This window comes from Elgaria multicarinata, chromosome 3 (genome assembly GCF_023053635.1).
Source record: "Elgaria multicarinata webbii isolate HBS135686 ecotype San Diego chromosome 3, rElgMul1.1.pri, whole genome shotgun sequence".
NCBI lineage: Eukaryota > Metazoa > Chordata > Lepidosauria > Squamata > Anguidae > Elgaria > Elgaria multicarinata.
Window position 1 is genome coordinate 14680533 of NC_086173.1, and position 23119 is coordinate 14703651.

The 23119-nt window shown below is 46.9% G+C and overlaps 1 protein-coding gene across 1 annotated transcript in view; it reads right to left on the reverse strand.

The window, feature by feature from the left end:
* The window catches only part of LOC134394156 (dedicator of cytokinesis protein 7-like), a 169718-nt gene that overhangs the window by 78826 nt on the left and 67773 nt on the right, over nucleotides 1–23119 (reverse strand). Inside the window, exons 14-22 of the mRNA XM_063119359.1 lie at nucleotides 21019–21181; nucleotides 13426–13543; nucleotides 9845–9915; nucleotides 9136–9274; nucleotides 7795–7896; nucleotides 6486–6572; nucleotides 5982–6213; nucleotides 2460–2618; nucleotides 849–1024 (exon numbers count right to left, since the gene is read on the reverse strand). Of these exons, the coding sequence (XP_062975429.1) occupies nucleotides 849–1024; nucleotides 2460–2618; nucleotides 5982–6213; nucleotides 6486–6572; nucleotides 7795–7896; nucleotides 9136–9274; nucleotides 9845–9915; nucleotides 13426–13543; nucleotides 21019–21181 (1247 nt within the window). The remainder of the gene's footprint in view (nucleotides 1–848; nucleotides 1025–2459; nucleotides 2619–5981; nucleotides 6214–6485; nucleotides 6573–7794; nucleotides 7897–9135; nucleotides 9275–9844; nucleotides 9916–13425; nucleotides 13544–21018; nucleotides 21182–23119) is intronic.

A 23119-nucleotide genomic window follows, 5' to 3' on the forward strand; every position in this document is an offset into this window, starting at 1 on the left:
CACTTTGTTGATTAAATCAAACACAGCCCAGAGTTTAATTTAATTAACAAAGTGATTAAATCAAATCAGTTTAATTTAATCACTTTGTTGTTTAATCACTTTGTTGTGATTTAATCACCACTTTGAGGTGGCTGCCCAGGGTTTCTCCAATGAGTACAACTCCCTTTGGGGCCCTGGACTACAGAACAGCCACTTGGGAATGCATTCTGGCCATCACCCTTTATGCTGCTCCCTTTACGCTGCTCCCTAAACGGTTTAGGGCCAGATTATTTGAAGGAACGCCTCCTCCCATATGTACCTGCCCAGACCTTAAGATCATCCACAGGGGTCCTTCTCTGTGAGCCCCTGCCAAAGGAAGTGAGGCAGGTGGCTACTAGGAGGAGGGCCTTCTCCGCTGTGGCACCCCAGCTGTGGAACGAGCTCCCCAGAGAGGTCCGCCTGGAGCCTACACTGTACTCCTTTCGTCGCCAGCTGAAGACCTTTTTATTCTCTCAGTATTTTAACACCTAATTTTAATTTTAATTTAAATTTTACTGTTCTAACTCTGTATTTTAATCTTATATCAATTTTCCTGTGTGGTTTTATCCTGGTTGTGCCTTTTATATTGTATTTTGCATTTGTGTTTTTAACCTGTTGGTTGTTTTATTATGGTTTTAGTTTTTGTGAACTGCCCAGAGAGCTTCAGCTATTGGGCTGTATTGAAAATGTAATAAATAAAATAATAAATAATAAAATAATAATAAATTCACAGTAGGAATCTTAGCGCATAGTTTGGTGGCTAGAGGAACATTACAGAGGAGGAAACACTCAACAGGACCCAAGCTCCACTTTCCTCAGCCGTGCTTTACCTTGCTGCCAAGGATCTTCTGAACCTCCTCATCGGGGGAGTTTGGTGTGGTGGTCAGGTCAGGATTGCTGTTGCTGATGCTTTTGGAACGAGAGAGATTAAGGCTGACAGGACGTCCAGTTGTGCGGGACAAGGTGGCATACTGGATGGGGCCACAGTGGGGTGGCATTCCAGTCTCTGTAAGGAACACACCCAGAGTGAAGTCAAAGGGTAGAGGCAGATGGCCACCACAACTTTATTGGGATGCAAGAATTTTCAGGGAGGGCACTCTGGGAGTCACTAATAGCTTGTCATTTCCCATGGGCATGAGAAGAGGGTATGCCGATATTTCCACTTTGGCCATCACATCCTATTGTTGGATGCCCTCGTACCTGAGCTGGAGTAGAGCATTAAGGCAACATTCCCCAACCTGATGCCCTCTAGATACATTGGACTACAACCCTCAGATGTTCCAGCCAGCTTGCTGCGAGATGTAGACCTACACATCCGGAGGACACCAGGCTTGGGAAAGTTGATTTATGGTGAAGGTTCCCTTATGCTCAGGCAAAAGACATGACCTAGCTGGGACATATGTTTGTTCCCTATTATTATTTCCTCCTTATAACCTTGAAGATGACCTTCTTTCCAGTCCTCCTCATTTTTCCTCTACATTTGAGCTGCATGTCATGTTTTATTGTTGGGTATCTGTAGTTTGGTGTACCTTCAGCCACTTGTAGAATTTCAAAGTGAAAGGCTGACTTCTCTCTCCTTCCGTGGAAGTTTAAGTCCTTTACAAGGTCCTGCCTTGTAAAGTGAACTGATATTTTAATGGTTAACTTCCTGGCTATAAATGCAGCTAGCGGCCAATTGGCACACCTAAGAGTAACGAAGTGGAACTGCTTCAGAGTACACAAGATCAGTCATGCATCAAACAGCCTCTGTTGCAGATTCTCCACTCTCAGGTCATTTTTTTTTACTAATTGTTGAGGGGAAATGTTGGGGGGGGGGAATTATCCTCCTTCTATTAAGGTATTGTTCGCATAAGTTTTGCCAAAGCTTTAGTGTGTGTGAGTGTGTGTGTCAGCAGCTGCTAGGCCCATAACCTGTTTGCAAACCGCTCGCCTAGTGGCAAAGCGGATGAGACACTGGTGTGTGTGTGTGAGAGAGAGAGAGAGAGGGAGAGAGAGAGAGAGAGAGAAACAGACGGAAAATATTGCCACGTATATGTGTCCCTCATACTCTATACACCACTGCTTTCTATTTAGCCCATTCCTAAACCATCAGTTCAAATTCCAAACACAGGGAGCACATCCCACCTCAAAATCTGGTACAAGTGACAACCTTTCTTTCTTTAAAGCAGCTTGTGATTAAATGAAGAATGCCAAGAATTTTGAAAGTCCACACCGAGTCTATCAAATGAGTTCACTGTTCTCATTTATACAGAGATATCTTGCTATCAGCACAAGGGCTTCTGTGCTATAGATTTAACACCTCCACAGTTGAACACCTGTGAAAACCGTGTAGCTCCTGAACTGCAGCCCAGGGAAAATGGCACACAAACCAACATGGAGGAGGACCAGGCACTCATTCAATCTTCCCCACTCCCTCACAGATAGCAAGCACTCAGCGTTACCTGGGAAGCTTGGCTCCACCACCGGCAGACGGAAAACATAGAAGATGTAAGAGGCTAGCAGATGGTTGTGGCCATGTTGGTCCTGGCTGCTCTCCAGGTTCTTGTGGATCTGGTTCACTATCACTGCAATAGCTTCAAAGGCAGCACGACCCAAGTTGACTGAAAGGGCAAAGAAGAAAAATGAGGAGAGGAATGAAGCTCCTTTAACACAGACAACGTTTCGAACACATTGGGCAAGGGGACGGAAAGTGCAAGAAACTCCATCAAAACTTAAGGATGAGAAACGGACTGATCTTGGGAATTCAAATCATACTAACCTATGTGTACAGACTAGGGTGTAAACAAATCTGTCTGTTTCGCTTTCTATAACATTTGCATTTTTTCAAGGGCATGTTTATTCCATTCCTTTTCTCTGAGTTTGCAATATTTTTTTAAAAAAAGAAAAGCCTTTGCAAAAAAATTATACGCATTTCCCCTTGCTTTCTTGTCCACATGAACATTTGTGCACATTACTGAAAGCACTTTTATTTATTTATTACTTTTTTATAGCCGAAGCTCTCTGGGCGGTTCACAAAAATTAAAACCATGAAAAGCATAATAAAACAACCAACAGTCTAAAAACACAAATACAAAATACAATATAAAAAGCACAACCAGGATAAAACCACACAGCAGAAATTGATATAAGATTAAAATACAGAATTACAGCAGTAAAATTTAAATTTAAGTTAAAATTAAGTGTTAAAATACTGAGAGAATAAAAAGGTCTTCAGCTGGTGACGAAAGGAGTACAATGCAGGTGCCAGGCGGACCTCTCTAGGGAGCTCATTCCACAGCCGGGGTGCCACAGCGGAGAAAGACCTGCTCCTAATAGCCCCCTGCCTCACTTCCTTTGGCAGGGGCTTTTCTCTAACATACAGCTTTTTTGGCAAGCATTTCCCCTTAATGTCTGCCTTTTTGTACACAGAAGTCCTTGATTTTTCATTGGAGAATTCAGAGAAGTACCAAAACCAAACAATAATTGCATTCTGGTTTGAGAAGTGCTGAAAACTGAAAACCAGAAGAGGTTTCCCCAAGTTCAACCTAGGGAGAAAGTTGTATTTGTGTGCCCAAAATGTTTTGAATAGGCTTTTGCTAAAAGACCATATGACAATAAGTTTCCTTCCATAGACAGATGTGACTGTAACTAGAATTGGACACAGAAGAGTGTAGGTGTCAATTGGACTTGGGTCTTTTCTATCACTTTGTGGAGCTCTTTGGAGAAAAAAAAAGACACAGCAAGGATTCCTCTTGTTGCTTCCCACTTGCAACATTAGGGATGGGTGAGACAACCAAATCCTGAGCTTACCAAAACCAAACTTCCTGAATCTAAACAAAAACCGGAAAATCAGTTCGCCATCAAAAACCGGAAAAAGAGTTTGCCATTTCCAAACAAAACTGCACAGAAATGTATACATTTCAGAAATGTGCTTTAAAATGCACACATTTCCTCCTAAATTCATATATTTGGGGAAACGTGCATAAAACCTGTTTTATCCTTTTAGAAATTGCATGAAAAAAGTGCATTCTTGCAAAGGTGTGCACAAAAAAGGGGGGGAAATTTTAAAACACCCAAAATATGTGCACATTTTTGTGTGGACTTTAAAAAATTGCAGTCTGATGCAGAAATGGAACGGAAAGAACTTAAACCAGGATGATCAGGGGTCTGGAAACAAAGCCCTATGAAGAAAGACTGAAGGAACTGGGCATGTTTAGCCTGGAGAAGAGAAGATTGAGGGGAGACATGATAGCACTCTTTAAATACTTAGAAGGTTGTCACACAGAGGAGGGCCAGGATCTCTTCTCGATCCTCCCAGAGGGCAGGACACAGAATAATGGGCTCAATTTACAGGAAGCCAGATTCCAGCTGGACATCAGGAAAAACTTCCTGTTAGAGCAGTACGACAATGGAATCAGTTCCCTAGGGAGGTTGTGGGCTCTCCCACATTAGAAGCATTCAAGAGGCAGCTGGACAACCATCTTTCAGGGATGCTTTAGGGTGGATTCCTGCATTGAGCAGGGGGTTGGACTTGATGGCCTTGTAGGCCCCTTCCAACTCTGCTATTCTATGATTCTATGATTCTAAAAGGGGGGGGGGGAATGAGAACTACAAGGAACATCAAGCTTTAGAGATTTGCCCTTCTCTAGCTCAAAGGGACAAGTCAACAGAGGCATTTCTCACTAGGTGCTTGGGAAGCGTAAGGTAGCGGAAAGGATACTTGAAATTTCTTTCCTTCTCCAACGCACAGTATGATATTAAGGAAAAAAAGCTTTCCGCTCCCACAAGTCTCATGCTCTTGCCAGAGGACTTGGGGAGCTCTCACTTTTTTGTGGGGCTTTTGCAAAAGCAAATCCCAGCATAGAGAGAGACCAGGCCCTTCTCCCAAGTTCTCCGTGTAGGGCAGAGTACTGGAGGGGAAAAGCCTGCCAATTAAAAAATAATAATGGCTGGACTCTGGTTGAGTAACAATTTTTGATTTCTTGATCTGTTCTAGTTTCTTGCTGTGCTTTGGGGTTCTAGCAACCTTTTTGAAGCTAACCCATTTCCTTTCCCATGTCCTGGACCCCCGCAAGTGCAGCCCTCCCAGGCACTGCATGCTGGGGGTTGTAGGCTGTAACTTGCTCATGGAGGCCTAGGGCTGTGCAAGAAAATGGCGGATCTGCCATAAAATGGCCTCCGTGACTTGGATTTCCAAATCCGAGGCCCGAGGCTTACACAGCCCTAATTGTCATGAGATTAATGGTAAAGAAACATTTGGGATATTTTAACATTTCACATGTTTTAGCTCTCCTTCAGTTTATATCTAGAAGCCATTTTTTGTTCAAAATCACTCTTCTTTTCTTTTATTTCGGAATTCAGATATAAAAATGGACCACCAATGAGATTCATATTATTTATGCCTTGTTTTGTTTGTACCGTATTTCTTCAATTCTAAGATGCACTTCCCCCTCCCCCATATAAACATCTCTAAAAACGGGGCGCGTCTTAGAATCGCGGGTGTGTCTTAAGGGTTTTTTTCTGTTGGTGGTACTGAAATTAGTGTGCGTCTTACAATCGAAGAAATACAGTATTGCTGTTCTGAAGAAATACATATCATTTAACAAGATATAGTTGCCTGTGGGCTTCGATCCAAAATCAGATGCAGAAGACAAGGGTCTTTTCTGGCTCTTCCCCCACTTGGACGTTGACCTACTTCACATACATACCCTTCCACTTCCATTCCTAGGGTTACGAGTAGAACCCAGGATTCCATCACGCACCACATTCTCGCACTCTTACCCTATCCCTAAAGAGAGAGGTATAGAATCACGGAGAACTCAGATGCTTCACATCATTCTTCTTTGCAAACTGAGAACGCTGGGGTTTCAGGTTTTGAAGACACTTTGTGAAATATAGCCCAGATGCCCAATGAAAGAGTGGAAGCAGAAGTAATAGTAGCCATGGCATTAAGAATGGTATAGAATGATGACTGCAACACTCACCAATCTGCCCGGCAATGACAGGTGGGTACACAATGAGTTGGATGAGCTTGTTGAGGACCTGGTGACTGAAGGCAACCAGGGGCTCTACGCTAGCCACCCGTAGGTTGCCCACACTCGATTTCAGCTCAGACTCCATGTTGTTCTCCGTTAGGATCACATCCTTTAATCGAAAGGGAAAGGTGTATTCTTCCAGCACATGGATCAAAGTGAAGAACTTGTCCAGGAATGGGTCCTACCAGGACAAAGGACAAAGGATGAGCAATCCAGGGTCTAACCCAGGTTTCTAAACATTTCTTAAGGCAGCCGTGCAGAACCTCTTTCAGCCCAAGAGCCAAATTTGATTTCAGAGAAGCTCTCAGGGGCTGCATTTCAGTGGTGGGCAGAGCTGAAGGCAAAAAGGGGTGGGGCCAAAGGCCATAGAGTAGAGCCAAGATATAAAAAAATGCTCTGTCCTTGCAATGTGGAAGTTGTACCCCCTCGACCACCATGTCCTCCTCCTCCTACCTGAGTGTGGACAGAAGAGACTGCCAACACCTCCACATTGAAGACACCCTTGTGATTATCCACCCATTTCATGCCAGGCAGCTGCACCTGCACAGAAGTAACGGGGAGAAATGGTTACTATTAGTTACTATCAGTTCTAGATTTTTAAAGCTTTTATGCCTGTGCAGTTTGTATTGCATTGTATTCTTTTCAACGTTTGTATTTTCATATTTTCATTCTTTGTAATTTTCCAGAGAATGTTTGTTATTGGGCAGATTAATTAATTGATTAATTAATGAACCGTGCATACAACGTCCCACTAGAGTGACTCTGAACAAAAATAGCTGTCGGCCTCCATATGGCTTGGGACCACAATACCTGACAGAACGCCTCTCCCGTACACATGAACCTACCCGTACACTACGCTCAACATCTAAGGTCCTCCTCCGGGTGCCTACCCCGAGGGAAGCTCAGAGAATGGCAACCAGGGAGAGGGCCTTTTCAGTGGTGACCCCTCAATTATGGAATAATCTCCCCGACGAGGCTCGCCTGGCGCCAACATTGTTATCTTTTCGGCGCCAGGTCACAACTTTTCTCTTCTCCCAGGCATTTAACAGCATATGCTGAGTTTTTAAACTGACCCCAGAATAGTTGTTTTAAACGGATATTGTCTGCTTTTGTTTGTATTTTATGCTTTTTGTGGTTTTAAATTTTGTATATTTGCTTTTAATGTTCACTGTTTTTAACTTTTGTAAACTGCCCAGAGAGCTTTGACTATGGTGCGGTATATAAATGTGATGATGATGATGATGATGATGATGATGATGATAATAATAATAATAATAATAGTCAGCAGAGATATAAAGGCAGTCTCTATGGATGGGGGGGAAAGTTTCAGCCTGAGGACCGAATTTCATTGCACCTCAAAGGGGGCAAAACCAAAAATACCTTTAAAGCTCTTATGGCCAGTAGCTAAGCTTTTGGAGAGGCATTTCAAACCTTTTAGAATGGGGAAAAACCCGCAGAAAAGCCAGGAAACCACCCAACCATTGGCAGCCTAGGGAAAGGGGCTGTGGCCATGTGGGGGAACCCAGCGGGCCGGGCTGAGACCTCAGGAACGCTGGATTTGGTCCCCAGGCTTGAGGTTCCTCACCCAGTCCTTACAGACCACCTCCATGCCTGGCACCAAGTGGGGGGTATTAATCCCCATCTGGCCACAGAGACCCCCCATCTTGCAAAATCCATTGTGAGAAAACTACTTTCTTTAAAGGAAAGAGTCCAGGGAGCCGCAAGTATGATTGCTGGCTGCGAAACACCAGCTGCTACTTACATCAGGGGTGAGCACCGAGTAGCTGGGTGGAGGCTTGTCAACAGATACAGGCAGGCAAAATTGGCCGGTCCTCAGCCGCCCGTGTTGCATGAGGGGGATCCACTACAGCGAGAGGAAAAGACCAGAATGAGGAACAGAGCAGGGCGGTGTGTCTCCGCGTGGCACCCTCGCAGCAACACGCCCCCCCCCCCCCGCCCCGGAGTTTTAGTGGGCAAGGGAGAGAGACATCACCTACTGCCCGCAAAAGAGGCTCGTTGTTATTAACCTGCTTTTCTATCTTCAATAGTCTTGGTCTCTGGTGTTGACAATAGTAAAGCCACATAGAGCGAAAGTGATTAAGGACTAGGAATCCTTCACAAGAGCTGAAAGGGGATCCTAAGTAAGAGGACACCACAGGCAAACCGAACATATGATTTTATACCAGTGGTGAGAAACCCATGGTGGTCCAGATGTTGTTGGACTCCAATTCTCTCAATCCCTTACCGTTTGTCATGCTGGCTGGGGCTGATGGGCACTGGAGCCCTGCATCGAAAGGACCATAAGTTTCCCATCCCTGACATACACGGGGCCAGTTCACATGATTGCCGCAGCCCACTGTGGCTTATTTAATGCCTGGTGGCCATTTCAAATATTCAAGCTGTGGCAGCCAGTCACCGTAACTTATCATGTATAAGGGGCTCAAGTTAGAGGAAGCCAGATTCCAGCTGGACATCAGGAAAAACTTCCTGACTGTTAGAGCAGTACGACAATGGAATCAGTTACTTAGGGAGGTTGTATGCTCTCCCACACTAGAGGCCTTCAAGAGGCAGCTGGACAACCATCTGTCAGGGATGTTTTAGGGTGGATTCCTGCATTGAGCAGGGGGTTGGACTCGATGGCCTTGTAGGCCCCTTCCAACTCTGCTATTCTATGATTCTATGTTATCCAAACCTGGCAAAGGTGGGTTGTAGGCGTGGTTTGTGAACCACCCACAACCCTAAAATAGCTCATGGGTTGTGGGTGGTTCGTTAACCATGGCAACAACCCACCCTTGCAGGGTTTGGATATCAAGATAAGCCATGGCGACAGCCCACCCCAGCTTCAATATTCAAAATGGCCACCAGCACATACCACAACCTATCACGATTGTGTGAACCAGGTCACAGTGTCAGACTATGGATTCATCCAAACCAAGTGGCATTGCTCTCCAAGGTCTTGAGGAAGGGGTCTTTCCCAGTTTATATTACCAGAGATCGAATGTCACAGGAGATACTGGGCTATCAAACAGGGCCTTTTTGCATGTAAAGGTGCATGCGCTCAGCTTCTGAGCTGTGGAACTCCACAAATCCTGTGTGCGCTCACTGTGTAGCCAACGGGAGTCTCCAGAGGTGTATTTTGCTTCTGTTGACAGCTGATATGGTAAAAGGTAAACAGCAGGTGGTGGTTATCCGTCAGGTTGGCTGGGATCTTCAGCTTGAACTCCTCATAGAACTCAGGGGACCTGTGGATAAGGGAAGGATGCCACTGTACTGTGCCAGGACACAGCTGTGGCTAGGCAAGACCCAGCCTCCCACAGGTAATTGACTGTTGCAGAACACAGAATTTTTAGTTTTCTTACAGGTCAACACATACAGGACTGATAGGAGGGAGAAAGGGGCCTTAACTTCAAACTCATCCCCAAGCAATCAGGGTCGAGATTAAAGCCCTTACACACCCTAACCCCACCAATCTTGTTCAGGATCACTGCTGGGAAACAGGCAAGTGAGGACTGCCATCTCTGCATACCCGCCCCGAAGAATGGCTGGCTGCAGCTACAGCAGCACATGTGGGGTAGGGATTGGGTGGCGCGGGGTAGGGCAACCAAGCAACCAAGGATCACATGCGACCTGCAAGCTGCCGACCCCTGCAGTAAGGAAACTGCAAGAGTGATCACAGTCCATTTTTCTGAGCAAGTGAGCATTGGGAAGGCAGGCCTGGTTCCAGAGAACCATTCTCCTGGTCAACGAAACAGCTGCACCGCCATTTGCAGCAACCACCTTGTCCCACCACCCTCAGCGATGACAAGACTCACTTGTTATGGTACACAACAGTTGTGTAGGCCTCCTTTGCAAATTCACTGCAACTTGATTTTCCGAAGATAACCTGGGGCATTAGGAAAGCCAGAAATAGCATTGGTCAGAGACCGGGAGAATGAAGTCCAGCTGGCCACAGGGAGAGGCTGAGAGGCACCTGGAAAGGCTACATAATCATCATTGTTTGCCTACAAAAAACACCAGGAATTTCTCAATGTTTTCCACATTGGCACGGTCTTCTTAGGATATGGGGGGGGGGGGGAAGCTCTTCTTCTGATCCGTGACCTTCCCTTTCCCACCCCTAGCTAAGATGAAATTTTGTTTTCTGTAGATCATCAATTCAGAGGTAACCAAAAGGATAATCTATTCCAACACCGTGCACTGGCAGCAAACAACACAACTATTCTCTTTTAGGGCAACCGTTCAGATATTGTTATAACACTCCCTCCCAGCCCCCGCTTTCTCTCAAACACAAGCAAGTCAAGCAAACTGAAATTCCCCCCCTCTGAGAAATACGAACAAATTCTTTTGGAAATTATATTGATAGCTTATATAACAGGCAGTGGCTGTTCTCAACCAGTGCCTGGGCACGGTAATGGACTGGATGAGGGCTAACAAACTGAGACTCAATCCAGACAAGACGGAGGTATTGTTAGCGGGTGGTTCATCTGTCCGGTGAGGTGATGTTTACCCAGTCATGGACGGGGTTGCACTCTCCCTAAAGGATCGGGTCCATAGTTTGGGGGTGCTCTTGGATCCAGATCTGCCATTGGAGGCACAGGTGAACTCAGTGGCAAAGAGCACCTTTTATCAGCTTAGGCTGATATACCAACTGTGCCCTTATCTGGACAGAAATAGCCTAGCTACAGTTATCCATGCTCTGATAACCTCTCGTTTGGATTACTGCAATGCATTATACATGGGGCTGCCTTTGAAAACGGTCCGGAAACTTCAACTGGTACAAAACAGGGCAGCACGGCTACTAACAGGGACTGGCCGACGAGACCACATCACGCCAGTCCTTTTCCAGCTTCATTGGCTGCCAGTCCAGGTCCGGGCCCGATTCAAAGTGCTGGTATTAACATTTAAAGCCCTAAACGGCTTGGGGCCAGGCTATCTGAAGGAACGCCTCCTCCCATATGTACCTGCCCGGACCCTAAGGTCATCCTCAGGGGTCCTTCTCCACGAGCCCTTGCCAAAAGAAGTGAGGCAGGTGGCTACCAGGAGGAGGGCCTTCTCTGCTGTGGCACCCCGGTTGTGGAACGAGCTCCCTAAGGAGGTTCGCTTGGCACCTACATTATATGCTTTTAGATGCCAGGTGAAGACCTTTTTATTCTCCCAGCATTTTAACAGACTATAAATAAATTTTAACTTGGTGTTTTAAATTTGTAATTTTGCGTTGCTGCTGTTTTTATCTGGTTGAGCTTTTATATTGTATTTTATATTATGGTTTTATACTGTTGTTTTATACTTTGAATGTTTTTAATTTTTGTGAACCGCTCAGAGAGCTCTGGCTATTGGGCGGTATAGAAATGTAATAAATAAATAAATAATAAGTAATCCTATGGATAGAGAACTGGACTCTGAGCTGGGATTTGTTATGAAGCCATGGGCAAGTAGTTACTTCTCAGCCTGAGTTCTGCAGAAACACAACAACTGCCAACCTCACAGGTATGTTGTGAACCACTGAAGGAAGCTGAAGCGGAGCCCTGAGGGCAGGGGCCCACCGCGTAATCTGCCACCATGGTAAGAAGAAGTATGGAGGCAGCCCACATTTTTAAATATCAATCCTGCACTAGATTCAATTCATGCTCTACTTGCCTTACCTGAAGTGGTTCAATCTTCATGTTCCATTCATCAGCCTATTTGGCAGTGTGTAGCGTGGTGGCAGCAAGAACATGGGAGCACCATGACTAGGTCATACAGGGCACAGAAACTTGGTGAGCGGTTGGATTGGCTGGTGAACTAATCCTCGGGCCAAATGCTGTGCAAAGCGGCAGCCCTTCGCCAAGTGCCCTGCCTTCTCCTTGCAAGATCAATCCTCTTGCAAAACGGAAAGAGATGGTGGCAAAAACAACCTACGCTACCCGAAGAGGTTATCAGGCAGCCTCCCGAAGGTTACTAGAGTTAGTGGGGCTCAATTCTGGACTCCAGAATTGTTGTTTTAAAGGGATGCTGCTGTTTTTATACTGTTGTTTTTATGTCTCTGATTGTTTTTAAATTTTGTATACTTTTAATGTTTACTGTTTTTAGCTTTTGTGAACCGCCCAGAGAGCTTCAGCTGTGGGGGCGGTATATAAATGTAATAAAATAAATAAATAAACTCCCCTTTTATCAGCTTTGGTTGGTGGCCCAGCTACGCACCTATTTGGACAGGGATAACCTGGTTGCAATTGAAGAAGAGGGGGACAAGGCCTTGATGCAGTACAGGTTCGTAGCTTGGGGGTTCTTTCAGATCCATCATTGTCACTTGAGGCTCAGGTGACCTCGGTGGCACGGAGTGCCTTTTACAAACTCTGGTTGGTGGCCCAGCTACACCCCTATCTGGACAGGGATAAACTGGCTTCAGTTGTCCATGCTCTGCTAACCTCCAAATTAGATTACTGCAATGCGCTCTACGTGGGGCTGCCTTTGAAGACGGTTCGGAAGCTGCAGCTTGTGCAAAATGCAGCGGCCAGATTAATAACTGGGACTAGAAGGTTCGAGCATATAAGACCCACTCTGGCCCGCTTGCACTGGCTGCCTGTACATTTCCGAGCCCAATTCAAGGTGCTGGTTTTAACCTATAAAGCCTTACACAGCTTGGGACCACAATACCTGATGGAACGCCTCTCCCGACATGAACCTACCTGTACACTACGCTCAACACCTAAGGTCCTTCTCCAAGTGCCTACTCCGAGGGAAGCTCGGAAGGTGGGGACAAGAGAGAGGGCCTTCTCAGTGGTGGCCCCCCTATTGTGGAACAATCTCTCTGACGAGCCCCGCCAGGTCAAGACTTTTCTCTTCTCCCAGGCATTTAGCAATACGTAATGACCCTGGGTCTGCTTTTCGGCACCCCGTTTTTAAAGTTGTTATAGTGGTTTTAAATGTATGTGTGTTTTGCTTGTTTTTGTGTTTTTTAATCTTTGTATATCGTTTTTAAGTGTTTTATCTTATGTGAACCGCCCAGAGAGCTTCGGCTATGGGGCGGTATAGAAATGCAATAAATAATAACTCAGCATAGGGATCACCAGTTGCCAACCCTAAGCATAAAAGCATTGTCCCTCACCTATCAAGTTTGCCACAGTTGCAGCTAAGTAGCCTCTTCATAAAGGGGAAGATTAGGAGCTTGAACTAGAAAGAGAAAGCTTCCCAGGAATAGAAATTGTGGATCTGATATGTCCCCCAGAACAGCGTAATTAGAAATTAGAGAAATGAAAAACAGAGAGGAATCGGTGAGATGATGGCACGTTTCCCTTTCACGTTTCCCTTTCACACACCCAGATGCACCCCTTGCTTTCCAGTGACTCCCTTTTGCTCCACAATTCCAACGAAGTCACAGAAGACTTGGGGGACGCAGCAGGGAGTTTGCCTCACTCACTGGCATGGCTTGCCCAGGGTCCTCTCCAGCCATGAACTGTAGCTTCACTGTGATGTTCCGCACCGAACCCTGACGGCTGCTGAAGTTCAGGCTTTGGGGGTAAATGTAGAGCAGGTTCCTGTAAGAGAAGGGAAACCTTAACAGGCATACAGGGGAAAAGAGAGAGAGAGAGAGAGAGACAGTGCACAAGACCCACAACTGATGGTGTTGTCAGAATGCCTTCTCCTTTCCTGCAGCGGAAGGAGATCAATGTCGTAGAGAAAGGGGGAATTGTTGCCATGCGGGTGGGGAGAGAACTGCAAAAGACATAGCCTGGTGGCATGAACAGCAAGAGACCTTTGGAGCGCAGGCATTTGCATCACCCCTGTAAGAGGCAGCAGATTACGCAACATTGCTCCAGACTTGCTCCTGTCAGCCCAGCCAGGACAAACAGCCCGGTATTTGGGCACTCCTGTCACCACCACGCACATAAGCCCTGCAGCCCCCTGGAGACATCTGACGCGCCAGAGCCCAAAGGACCCAAAGTCAACCTCCAGGTATCTGACTGTCCCTGTCGTAATCTACGCCGCCTCCGAACCTGCCAGCTTTGCGAAACTCTCCTGGCTTAGGTTAGAGGCTTTGTGCCCCAACCACAAATAATTAAGGGATAACAGCCCAGGCTGAAAATACTGCTGACTCATTAAGAGATCAGCGGGGAGTTCCCAGGCCCCACACCGCCTCTGCCCCGTTCCTATCTGACTCCTCCCACCCTCTCTCTCGCTCTCTATAAAAAGGCCCAGTTCCAGTCGCTCTGTTTTCCTCTGGCCCAGCCACCGCAATGCTGCCTCGCCTATTCTTGAGCGTCCTCCTACCCCATGTAGCCATGCCTGCCCCTATCCTTACAAGCCTCCAGCAGGCCGCTCTGCAGGAGGAGGCCAACATCTTGGTCTACGGGGTGCAACAGTTCAGCGAGGCTCTGCACCACCTCCACGACTGCACAGCGCAGAAGCTGGACAAGATCAGGCACATAACTGACCACTATGAGCAGGGCTTGAGGGCGCTGCACCACCAGACTCAAAGTTCCCAGCAGCGCCAGAACAAAAGCAGAGGAATTATTGAGGGGCTGAAGGTAACGGTCTGTAAATTATAAAGGTGGGTGGTGTGGTGGGGGTGGGGGATGGCACTCCAGATTAAGAAGCAACGGAGGAGCTCCAGCAGCAAGGCTTCTGTTTTCTGGACGGTGTTCAGGGGTGCAGAGGGACTGCTGGGGCTCACAGGGTCCAGTGATTAGCAGAGACAGTGATGTCAGCTGCCTCACCTCCCACCCACCCCATTCCCCCTGAGTTTAGCTGCAATTCTCAGCATACCTGGGGGTGGGGGGGAGAGGGGGAATGGATTTTCCCAGGAACTATGTATTATTGTTAACTATCCTCACTGGAATGCAAGGCATTTGGGGGTGTTTTGGTCCTAAACGGGCAATTGAGACCCATTCACTTTACAAACGACTTGCTGGTTTGTTGATATGGAACAACACAACTGCCTGCACTTCTGGACTCTCCTTGGGGGCCTGCCCTGATAAACACTTAGGTCTACACTTCAACAGTTACCACTGCACAACCGGCTGCATCTTGATTGATTGATTATTACATTTATACCCTATTTCTTCAATTCTAAGACACACTTTTTTCCCATATAAACATCTCTAAAACTGGGGTGCGTCTTAGAATCGCGGGTGTGTCTTAGGGGTGTTTTTTTTTTCTGTTGGTGGTACTGAAATTAGTGTGCGCCTTACAATCAATGGCATCTTACAATCGAAGAAATACGGGTATTTATCCATTTATTATTGCAATTATATCCCGCCTTTTTTCCTGCAAGGGACCCAAGGCAGCGTACATAATCCTCCTCCTCTCCACTTTTACCCTCACAACAACCACTCCGTGAGGTGGGTTGGGCTGAGAATCTGTGACTGGCCCAAAGTCACCCAGTGGGTTTCCATGGCCGAGTGGGGACTGGAACCCAGATCTCCCGACTCCCAGTCCAACACTCCGGCCACTACGCCACACTGGCTTCTCTTGATGTACCCCCCTTTTCCTCACAAATTCCTCCTCCAAGTCTCCATTTTTATCCTCACAGTAACCCTGTGAGGTAGGGCTAGGCTGAGAGTCTGTGACTGGCCCAAAGTCACCCAGTGGGTTTCCATGGCCGAGTGGGGACTAGAACCCGGGTCTCCCGACTCCCAGTCCGACACTCCGGCCACTATGCCACACTGGCTTCTCTTGATGTACCCCCCTTTTCCTCACAAATTCCTCCTCCAAGTCTCCATTTTTATCCTCACAGTAACCCTGTGAGGTAGGGCTAGGCTGAGAGTCAGTGACTGGCCCAAAGTCACCCAGTGAGTTCCACGGCCGAGTGCAGACCACAATCCAGATCTCCTGAGTCCCAGAGCAACACACTTAACCTCTACGTCACGCAGGCTCTCTTGATAGGATAAGGAGCACAGGGGCTTCCTCCTTAGCCTAGCTCCAAATCTGACATTGAAATCTTGCAGTCTTGCCATATAAGGACCCACAATGCTAGCAGCTGAACACCCCTTCCCACCCCACCCACCACCTCTGCTCTCGTTCTCCGACAGGCTGAGGACACAGTATTGAGGCAACAGTCTCAGAGCCACCAGGAAGTGCTGCAGGAGCTGTACGTGGGTTATCACAACCTGGCACAGCAAGTGAAGGTGTTTGAAGAGGGGCTAAGAAGCCTAGAAGAACGAGGTTTCCAACGCAAGGAATGGGGTTTTGGTGCTCTGAAGGTAACCCACCTCCTTCTCCTCTGGGGGGCACAATTCCGTAAGGTGGTACCCTAAATCATTTGCTTTGACCCAGGGTGGATAAAAATCAATGATTTAAAAATAATAATAATCAGATTTTTAAAATTTAAATCGGATATTTTTAATAAAATGCTTGTTGAGGAAAAATCTATCTAAAGATAGTTTTCTATTTAAGATACAATATAGTCCAAAGGTGATTCATCATGAAATAAGGATTAGTTTTTAATTATGTAGCATGAGGCTGTATATTCATGCAATGTTTAAATTTGGGGGTAAATGGATTCCGTTAATCCATTCACAATGTCAAGCTCTTCCAGAGGTTTCTGTAAGGTTATTGGGCAATTTTTCTATCTAGAAGATATTATCACAGCTGCTTGGCTTTACAGTTGTCAAAACTGTGAATTTGTGTCTGCAGAGATCACAATCTCATTATTCCTTTGCAAATCTATGTACACAGAATCAACCCCTTACCTCTTAAGTGCTAACTTTCAAAAAAATTCAATGAATAGGGTACACTTTTTTGAGGGGGGGGGGAAGTCACATGATTAAATTGTGTCTTTCTGAGCAGTGATTTAAATTGTGATTTAAATCAAATCCACCCTGCTTTGACCCTTAGAGAGCCTCGTGTGGCGCAGAGCAGTAAAGCAGCAGCTTCTGCAGCTGAAACTCTCCCCACAGCCTGAGTTCAATCCCAGCGGAAGCTGGTTTCAGGCAGCCAGCTCGGGTCGACTCAGCCTGACATCCTCCCGAGGTCAGTAAAATGAGTACCCAGTTAGCTGGGGGAAAGGTAATAATGGCTGGGGAAGGCAATGGCAAACCACCCCGCTGGGGGAAAGGTAATAACGGCTGGGGAAGGCAACAGCAAACCACCCCGCTATAAGGCCTGGCAAGAAAACGTCAGCGAAAGCTGGCATCCCTCCAAGAGTCAGTAATGACTCAGTGCTTGCACAAGAGGTTCCTTTCCTTTCCTTCCTTTGACCCTTATGCTTTTCACAGCTCTGCTCTCCAAAACCCTTAGGGGGCTCAAAGTAATGCCTATAGTATGTGTGTGTATGTGAGGGGGGCATCTCCATCTCGCCCACTTTAATCCAAACCTTCACCTGTACACTCACATTCACAAGCAGATATAGAGCTGAGCCAATCCAGGTATTCAGTAACTGACGTCTCCAGGGTTCGTGGACAGACCCGTGTGGATGCCTCTGCCCCTCATCACTGCAACTCCCCTACTTGACTTCCACACATAGAGTGCAATCCAGCTCGTCAAAAGCCTGCAACTTTTCCAGAGCAGCGTAAACAGAACATCTATGTTTCTCTAGTCCCAAAGGTCCTCTCTGTAGAGGTGGGCATTTGCCTGCCACCAGCAGTAACTGAAGCATTTGCTGGCAGCCAGGGGTCATGGAAGGTTGCAAGCCCTAGCTGTCTTTTGACAGTTTTGCATGGCCAAAAGAAGCCCTACTGGGAACCCTCTTAGACACGAAAAATTGTCATTTGCAGCTGAGGTTCATGGAGGAGAGGGGATTAAAATTAGGGGTGTGCTCCGCTCCGTTACATATCCCTGGATCCGAAGCGGAGCGGGCCGATCTGGACCTCCTAAACCCGGTTCTGGAACGGATCAGGGGAGGTCCGGATCGACCTGAACTAGTTCAGGCCTGATCCGGAAGGTCCGGATTGGGATCCGAAGCAGTTTGGGGAGAGCGTGCACAGCCCTAGTTAAAATCAAGAATTTGTCTCCAACTCTGCTTTTATTTTGAAATGGAGAAGAATTTATGGGCCTCCCAACGCTAGCCTCCACTTTGAGGCAAGCCTCCCAAGCTCATATCCAGGCCCCAGCTAGGCAAAGTGCACCAGCATCTTCCTTTGGCTCAGGAAGGGAACACCAGACAGTCCTTGTACTGCTGTCACACTTCTCAGAGTAGAGATAGCACACCATGCATTGTGCCAAGCACAGTATCTCCTCCCAGGTCTCCCAAAAGCAACACGGGGGTTACTTGGAATCTCAGCAGTATCCTCATTGCTCAGAAAAATCAAGCCAGATCGCAACCCGTTTGAAAGCTCATAAGCTTGTTTGCAGCTTATCTAAATCACTTTTAAGGCCCTTGTCTGCTTTAACAGCATGAACAGCAGGAGCCTCGGAGCAAGGATTACAGCTGCTAGAGCTCAGTGCACCATTATTACTAGGTGCACCATTATTACTAGGCACAAACTGGATACTAAGAACTATAGGCTAGAGAAGCAATTCCTGCGGCTGCCTCTCCTCCTGGCTCTTACAGCCATCTCACTCCCCGTGGGTCAGATAATAGCACCATACTGCTCTTTCTGGTAGCACTGCCAGTGCAGTAAACAGACTACCCCTCACCAAAGGTGAATCCTGCAACAAGTCTCTGGTCTTCTCTTCTTTGGCTAGGGTGGCAGGTTGCAATTTTCATTGCATTACTGCTATTGCAAGGCTTTTTGATTGGCACCAATTAGAAAAACAACGACGACACACCAGTGTGGCACAATCCCTTAAGAGGCCTCGCATTCTGCATTAGAAAGGCAAAAAAGGGATTGCAGGAGGCGAGCATATATATATATATATATAGAGAGAGAGAGAGAGAGAGAGAGAGACCAGAGTGTGCAATGAAAAAGGTCAGAGGTGAGGAGTCCCCAGGGTTGCAAATTGGTATTAAAGGAGTCTGAAGTGTCAGAAACCGCCAGTGACGAAGAGAGGAACAAAGCAGAGAGAAGAGAGAGCCTCCTCTGTTAACTGATACCTTCTCTGCCATAGGCATACATGCAACACCAGAACCTCACCATCTGGCCCCTGGTGGGAGCAACCCAGCAGCAGCAAATGGCTCAACAGCTGCTCTGGCTCCAAGGACAGGCAAAGCAAGAGTGGGGGGAAGAGACACCCCTTGGGGAGGGTTCTCAAACACACGTCGAACATATATCAAATGAGTAAGGGGCAGGGGGGGGAAGGCCTTGGCTCAAGACTGCTGCTTGCTTAGATGCGAAAACACTCTGAGCAACAGGCACTTGTTGCAGGAGCCCAACTGCAACAGCATGACACTATTGACAACTGCAACACACTATTGCCCTGCTCGTGCTCTTCGCTCCTCTGATGCCATGTTTCTCACCTGCCCAAGGGTCTCTACTTCCCTTGCTCGGCTTCGTCCATTTTCTTCCGCTGCCCCTTACGCCTGGAACGCTCTTCCAGAACATTTGAAAACTACAAGTTCAACTGCAGCTTTTAAAGCTCAGCTAAAAACTTTTCTTTTTCCTAAAGCTTTTAAAACTTGATTTTGTTCTGACTTTATACTGCTAGTTTTACCCTACCCTGTGCCTGTTTGGTGCATTCTCTTCCCCTCCTTATTGTTTTATTATGATTTTATTAGAATGTAAGCCTATGCGGCAGGGTCTTGCTATTTTATTGTTTTACTCTGTACAGCACCATGTACATTGATGGCGCTATATAAGTAAATAATAATAATAATAATAATAATAATAATAATAATAATAATAACTGTCGGGATCAGATCACAGTGATACCCACTGCAAGGTCCAGGAGCATGGAAGAGAGAAGCCTCAGGTGCCTGATAAAGGAGGGTGGTACATCCACCTCGTCTTTGTTATCAAAGCCAGCATGTGAACACACACTAACAGCCCATGTCTCCTGTCCACAAACAGGCAACGCCATATGAAGGAAAGTAGCTCTGACCAGTGTCCTGCCTGCCTATACAGACCTACATGTCCTATTTATTTATTTTTCAGATGAAGAACCACAGAGATGCCAAACCAAATGCGGGGGATGTGGACGCAGACACTGCTGCAAAATTCATGCCAAGGAGAGAGAGGGCATCGTGATCTTTGGAGCAGTGCCACCTTTAAAGGTCACAGGAGCCTTGCAGCGGCTATTGGCAGAGGTCCTGCAACATGGCTGAGTATGCCACAGGGCTACCTGGCATGGGCTAGGAGGACCATGAAGCACTTTCCACCTGCTGCTGGGTTTAGCGAAGTATTTAGTTGAGTAAGTAGATACAAGAGGCAGTACAATACCTTACCACAGGAAAGGCTGTAGGTCCTCTGAGGGGCTCATTGAAAAGGCACACTAGCAAAACAAGCTGCCTTTCTGCAAGCTACATGGAGGCTGCTGCATCTGAGAAGGAGCTGATGATGTGTACACTTTGAACATCTGTTACTCAGGGTGGATGGACACCCAGGGCTGCAACACTGCCTTGGCTGCCAGAGCTGGCCAGATCCCACATGGGACCTTTTATGTTTTGCATGCTGGAAAAGGACTGGGACAGCCTTCCATTTAATGACAGCAGCTGCTGAACAGCTAAGGCCAGAATCTTGGTGCTGAACTCTGACTTTTCTGGGTTCTTCAGACTTGTCACAGCTTCACTTCAAATTGATAGCTGAGCACTACAAGACAGTCTAAGTAGAACCTGGTTTCAGAATACAAGGTGAAGCCCCCTCTGTTCCTGAACACACGCTTTTAAGGAGGCACCACCCTGAAAAGGGAGGTGGTCTTGCTTCCTTCACCAGGGAAATGGTGAAATGGACACGAATGAAAAGGAACTGTAGGATTCAGCCAACATCATGTTCCAGCGCAGGATAATTCTTCTGCATCAGCCAGAACGCTGACTAACTACTCCCTACTACTTTTGAATCCTTTATTTCTGCCACTTCAAAACACATAGAAGAATTCAGTAGTTTGACTGCAAGGAGCAGAGCTAAATTTAAACACCATAAAGCACACAAACTGGAGCTACTTTTACCCTTGTTGGTCAGCAAAATAGCCTTAAACCCACCTATATGTTGTGTGAGGTGTGTAGACTTCCCTGACTGGGAACTCAAGGATCTCCTTGGTGGGTCGGACACGGAGGTCAGGATAGGGCTGGACATGCAGCAGTTCAGGGGACAGGCAGTAATGGGGGCTCTCTGGCACTGGTGAAATGTCAATCTTGAGTTGGGCTGTAGAGCAGAAACAAAAGCAGCGCAGGTAACAAGGTCTTGCACATAGAACACAGTATGTTCAGACAGACATAAAAAACCAAGGTTAAGCATGGGCAGTTGGGGAGACGGGAGTTGCAGAACCCTGAAGTTTCCTTCTCCTTTGTTATCTTCATCACGACTTAAACAGAAGGCTCAGCACTTGTAGCAGCAGAACGCCACACCTTTCGAGGGCACCACAGTGAGGAGAGCCACACATGGTGGTCAAACAACAGTGCACATGGGGCCCCTGGGGATCATGGACACTCCTTGTGTGGCCCACAGAGCCCCAGAATATCCTGCTCATTTCTTCCTGCTGTCCAGATGACCAGGCATCAGCTGGGGTGGGCAAGGTGTGAACATGGACACACGCACCACAGACACACTCTTCCCACCATTGCGAGGATCCCGCTCCAAATGACTGGGGGGGGGGGGAGGTTAAAGCCTCCCTACACACAGCAATCCCACTTGAGATGGCTGTCTAGGAGGCTTTTAATCCCCACCCCTTCTCGTGATGAGAATCGCAGTTTCCCTCACTGCTAATAGAAACAGGAAAACAGCATTCTTATGCGGAATCCCTGGGGATTGGAAGGCTTTGAAATTCAATGCCCTCATCCCACCACCACCAATGATTGTGTGTGGGATACGGGGGGGGGGGGGGGGAAGAGAGTGAACGGGGTGTGTGAGTGTGTCCTGGCCCCTCCACCCTGCCCACCAACAGCCCTGCCCACTCTTGCAGCCCCTGAAATGTTAGGCAGAGGCCAAAGCAGCCTCTGATGCTGAAATGTTTGCCCATCCTTGCTATGGAGCTTAACGCTGCAATTTAAGTCAGAGACAAGCAACAATTCTGGGCTGCTGGAGTCAAGAAGCACAGGCATCCGGGGTACCTCTGCCACCCTCTTTGGGCTGCCCAGCACTTCACAGCAGGGGTGAGCAGTGGGCATTCTATGGGCTGCGTACAGTTCCCCCCCTCACTGCCCCACAAAATTGTAAAAAACAAACAAACCCACAAAACACCCACCACAAACACAAAATGGCACTTTTGTGGCCACTTTGCAGCCTTTTCGACTGAGCTAATTTTGACTCTTTTGGCACTCCGTAGTGTGCTGGATGCTTTCTTTCTTTTAAAAAAATTGCTTCCACAGGGGGAACAAATGCAGCCCAGTGCGGGTAGGGTGGGAGGCAAAACGGGCCTCTGGACCTCCTGAGGTTTTCCACCTCTGCTTCATTATTATTATTATTATTTATTTATTTATATAGCACCATCAATGTACATGGTGCTGTACAGAGTAAAACAGTAAATAGCAAGACCCTGCCGCATAGGCTTACATTCTAATAAAACCATAATAAAACAATAAGGAGGGGAAGAGAATGCAAACAGGCACAGGGTAGGGTAAACAGGCACTGGGTAGGGTAAAACTAACAGTATAAAGTCAGAACAAAATCAGGTTTTAAAAGCTTTAGGAAAAAGAAAAGTTTTTAGCTGAGCTTTAAAAGCTGAGGTTGAACTTGTAGTTCTCAAATGTTCTGGAAGAGCGTTCCAGGCATAAGGGGCAGCAGAAGAAAATGGACGAAGCCGAGCAAGGGAAGTAGAGACCCTTGGGCAGGTGAGAAACATGGCATCAGAGGAGCGAAGAGCACGAGCGGGGCGATAGTGTGAGATGAGAGAGGAGAGATAGGAAGGAGCTAGACCGTGAAAAGCTTTGTAGGTCAACAGGAGAAGTTTATATTGGATTCTGAAGTGAATTGGAAGCCAATGAAGAGATTTCAGAAGTGGAGTTACATGGTCAGAGCGGCAAGCCAAGAAGATGATCTTAGCAGCAGAGTGGTGAACAGAAACCAACGGACTGATGTGAGAAGAAGGAAGGCCAGTGAGAAGAAGGTTGCAGTAGTCCAACCGAGAAATAACCAATGCATGAA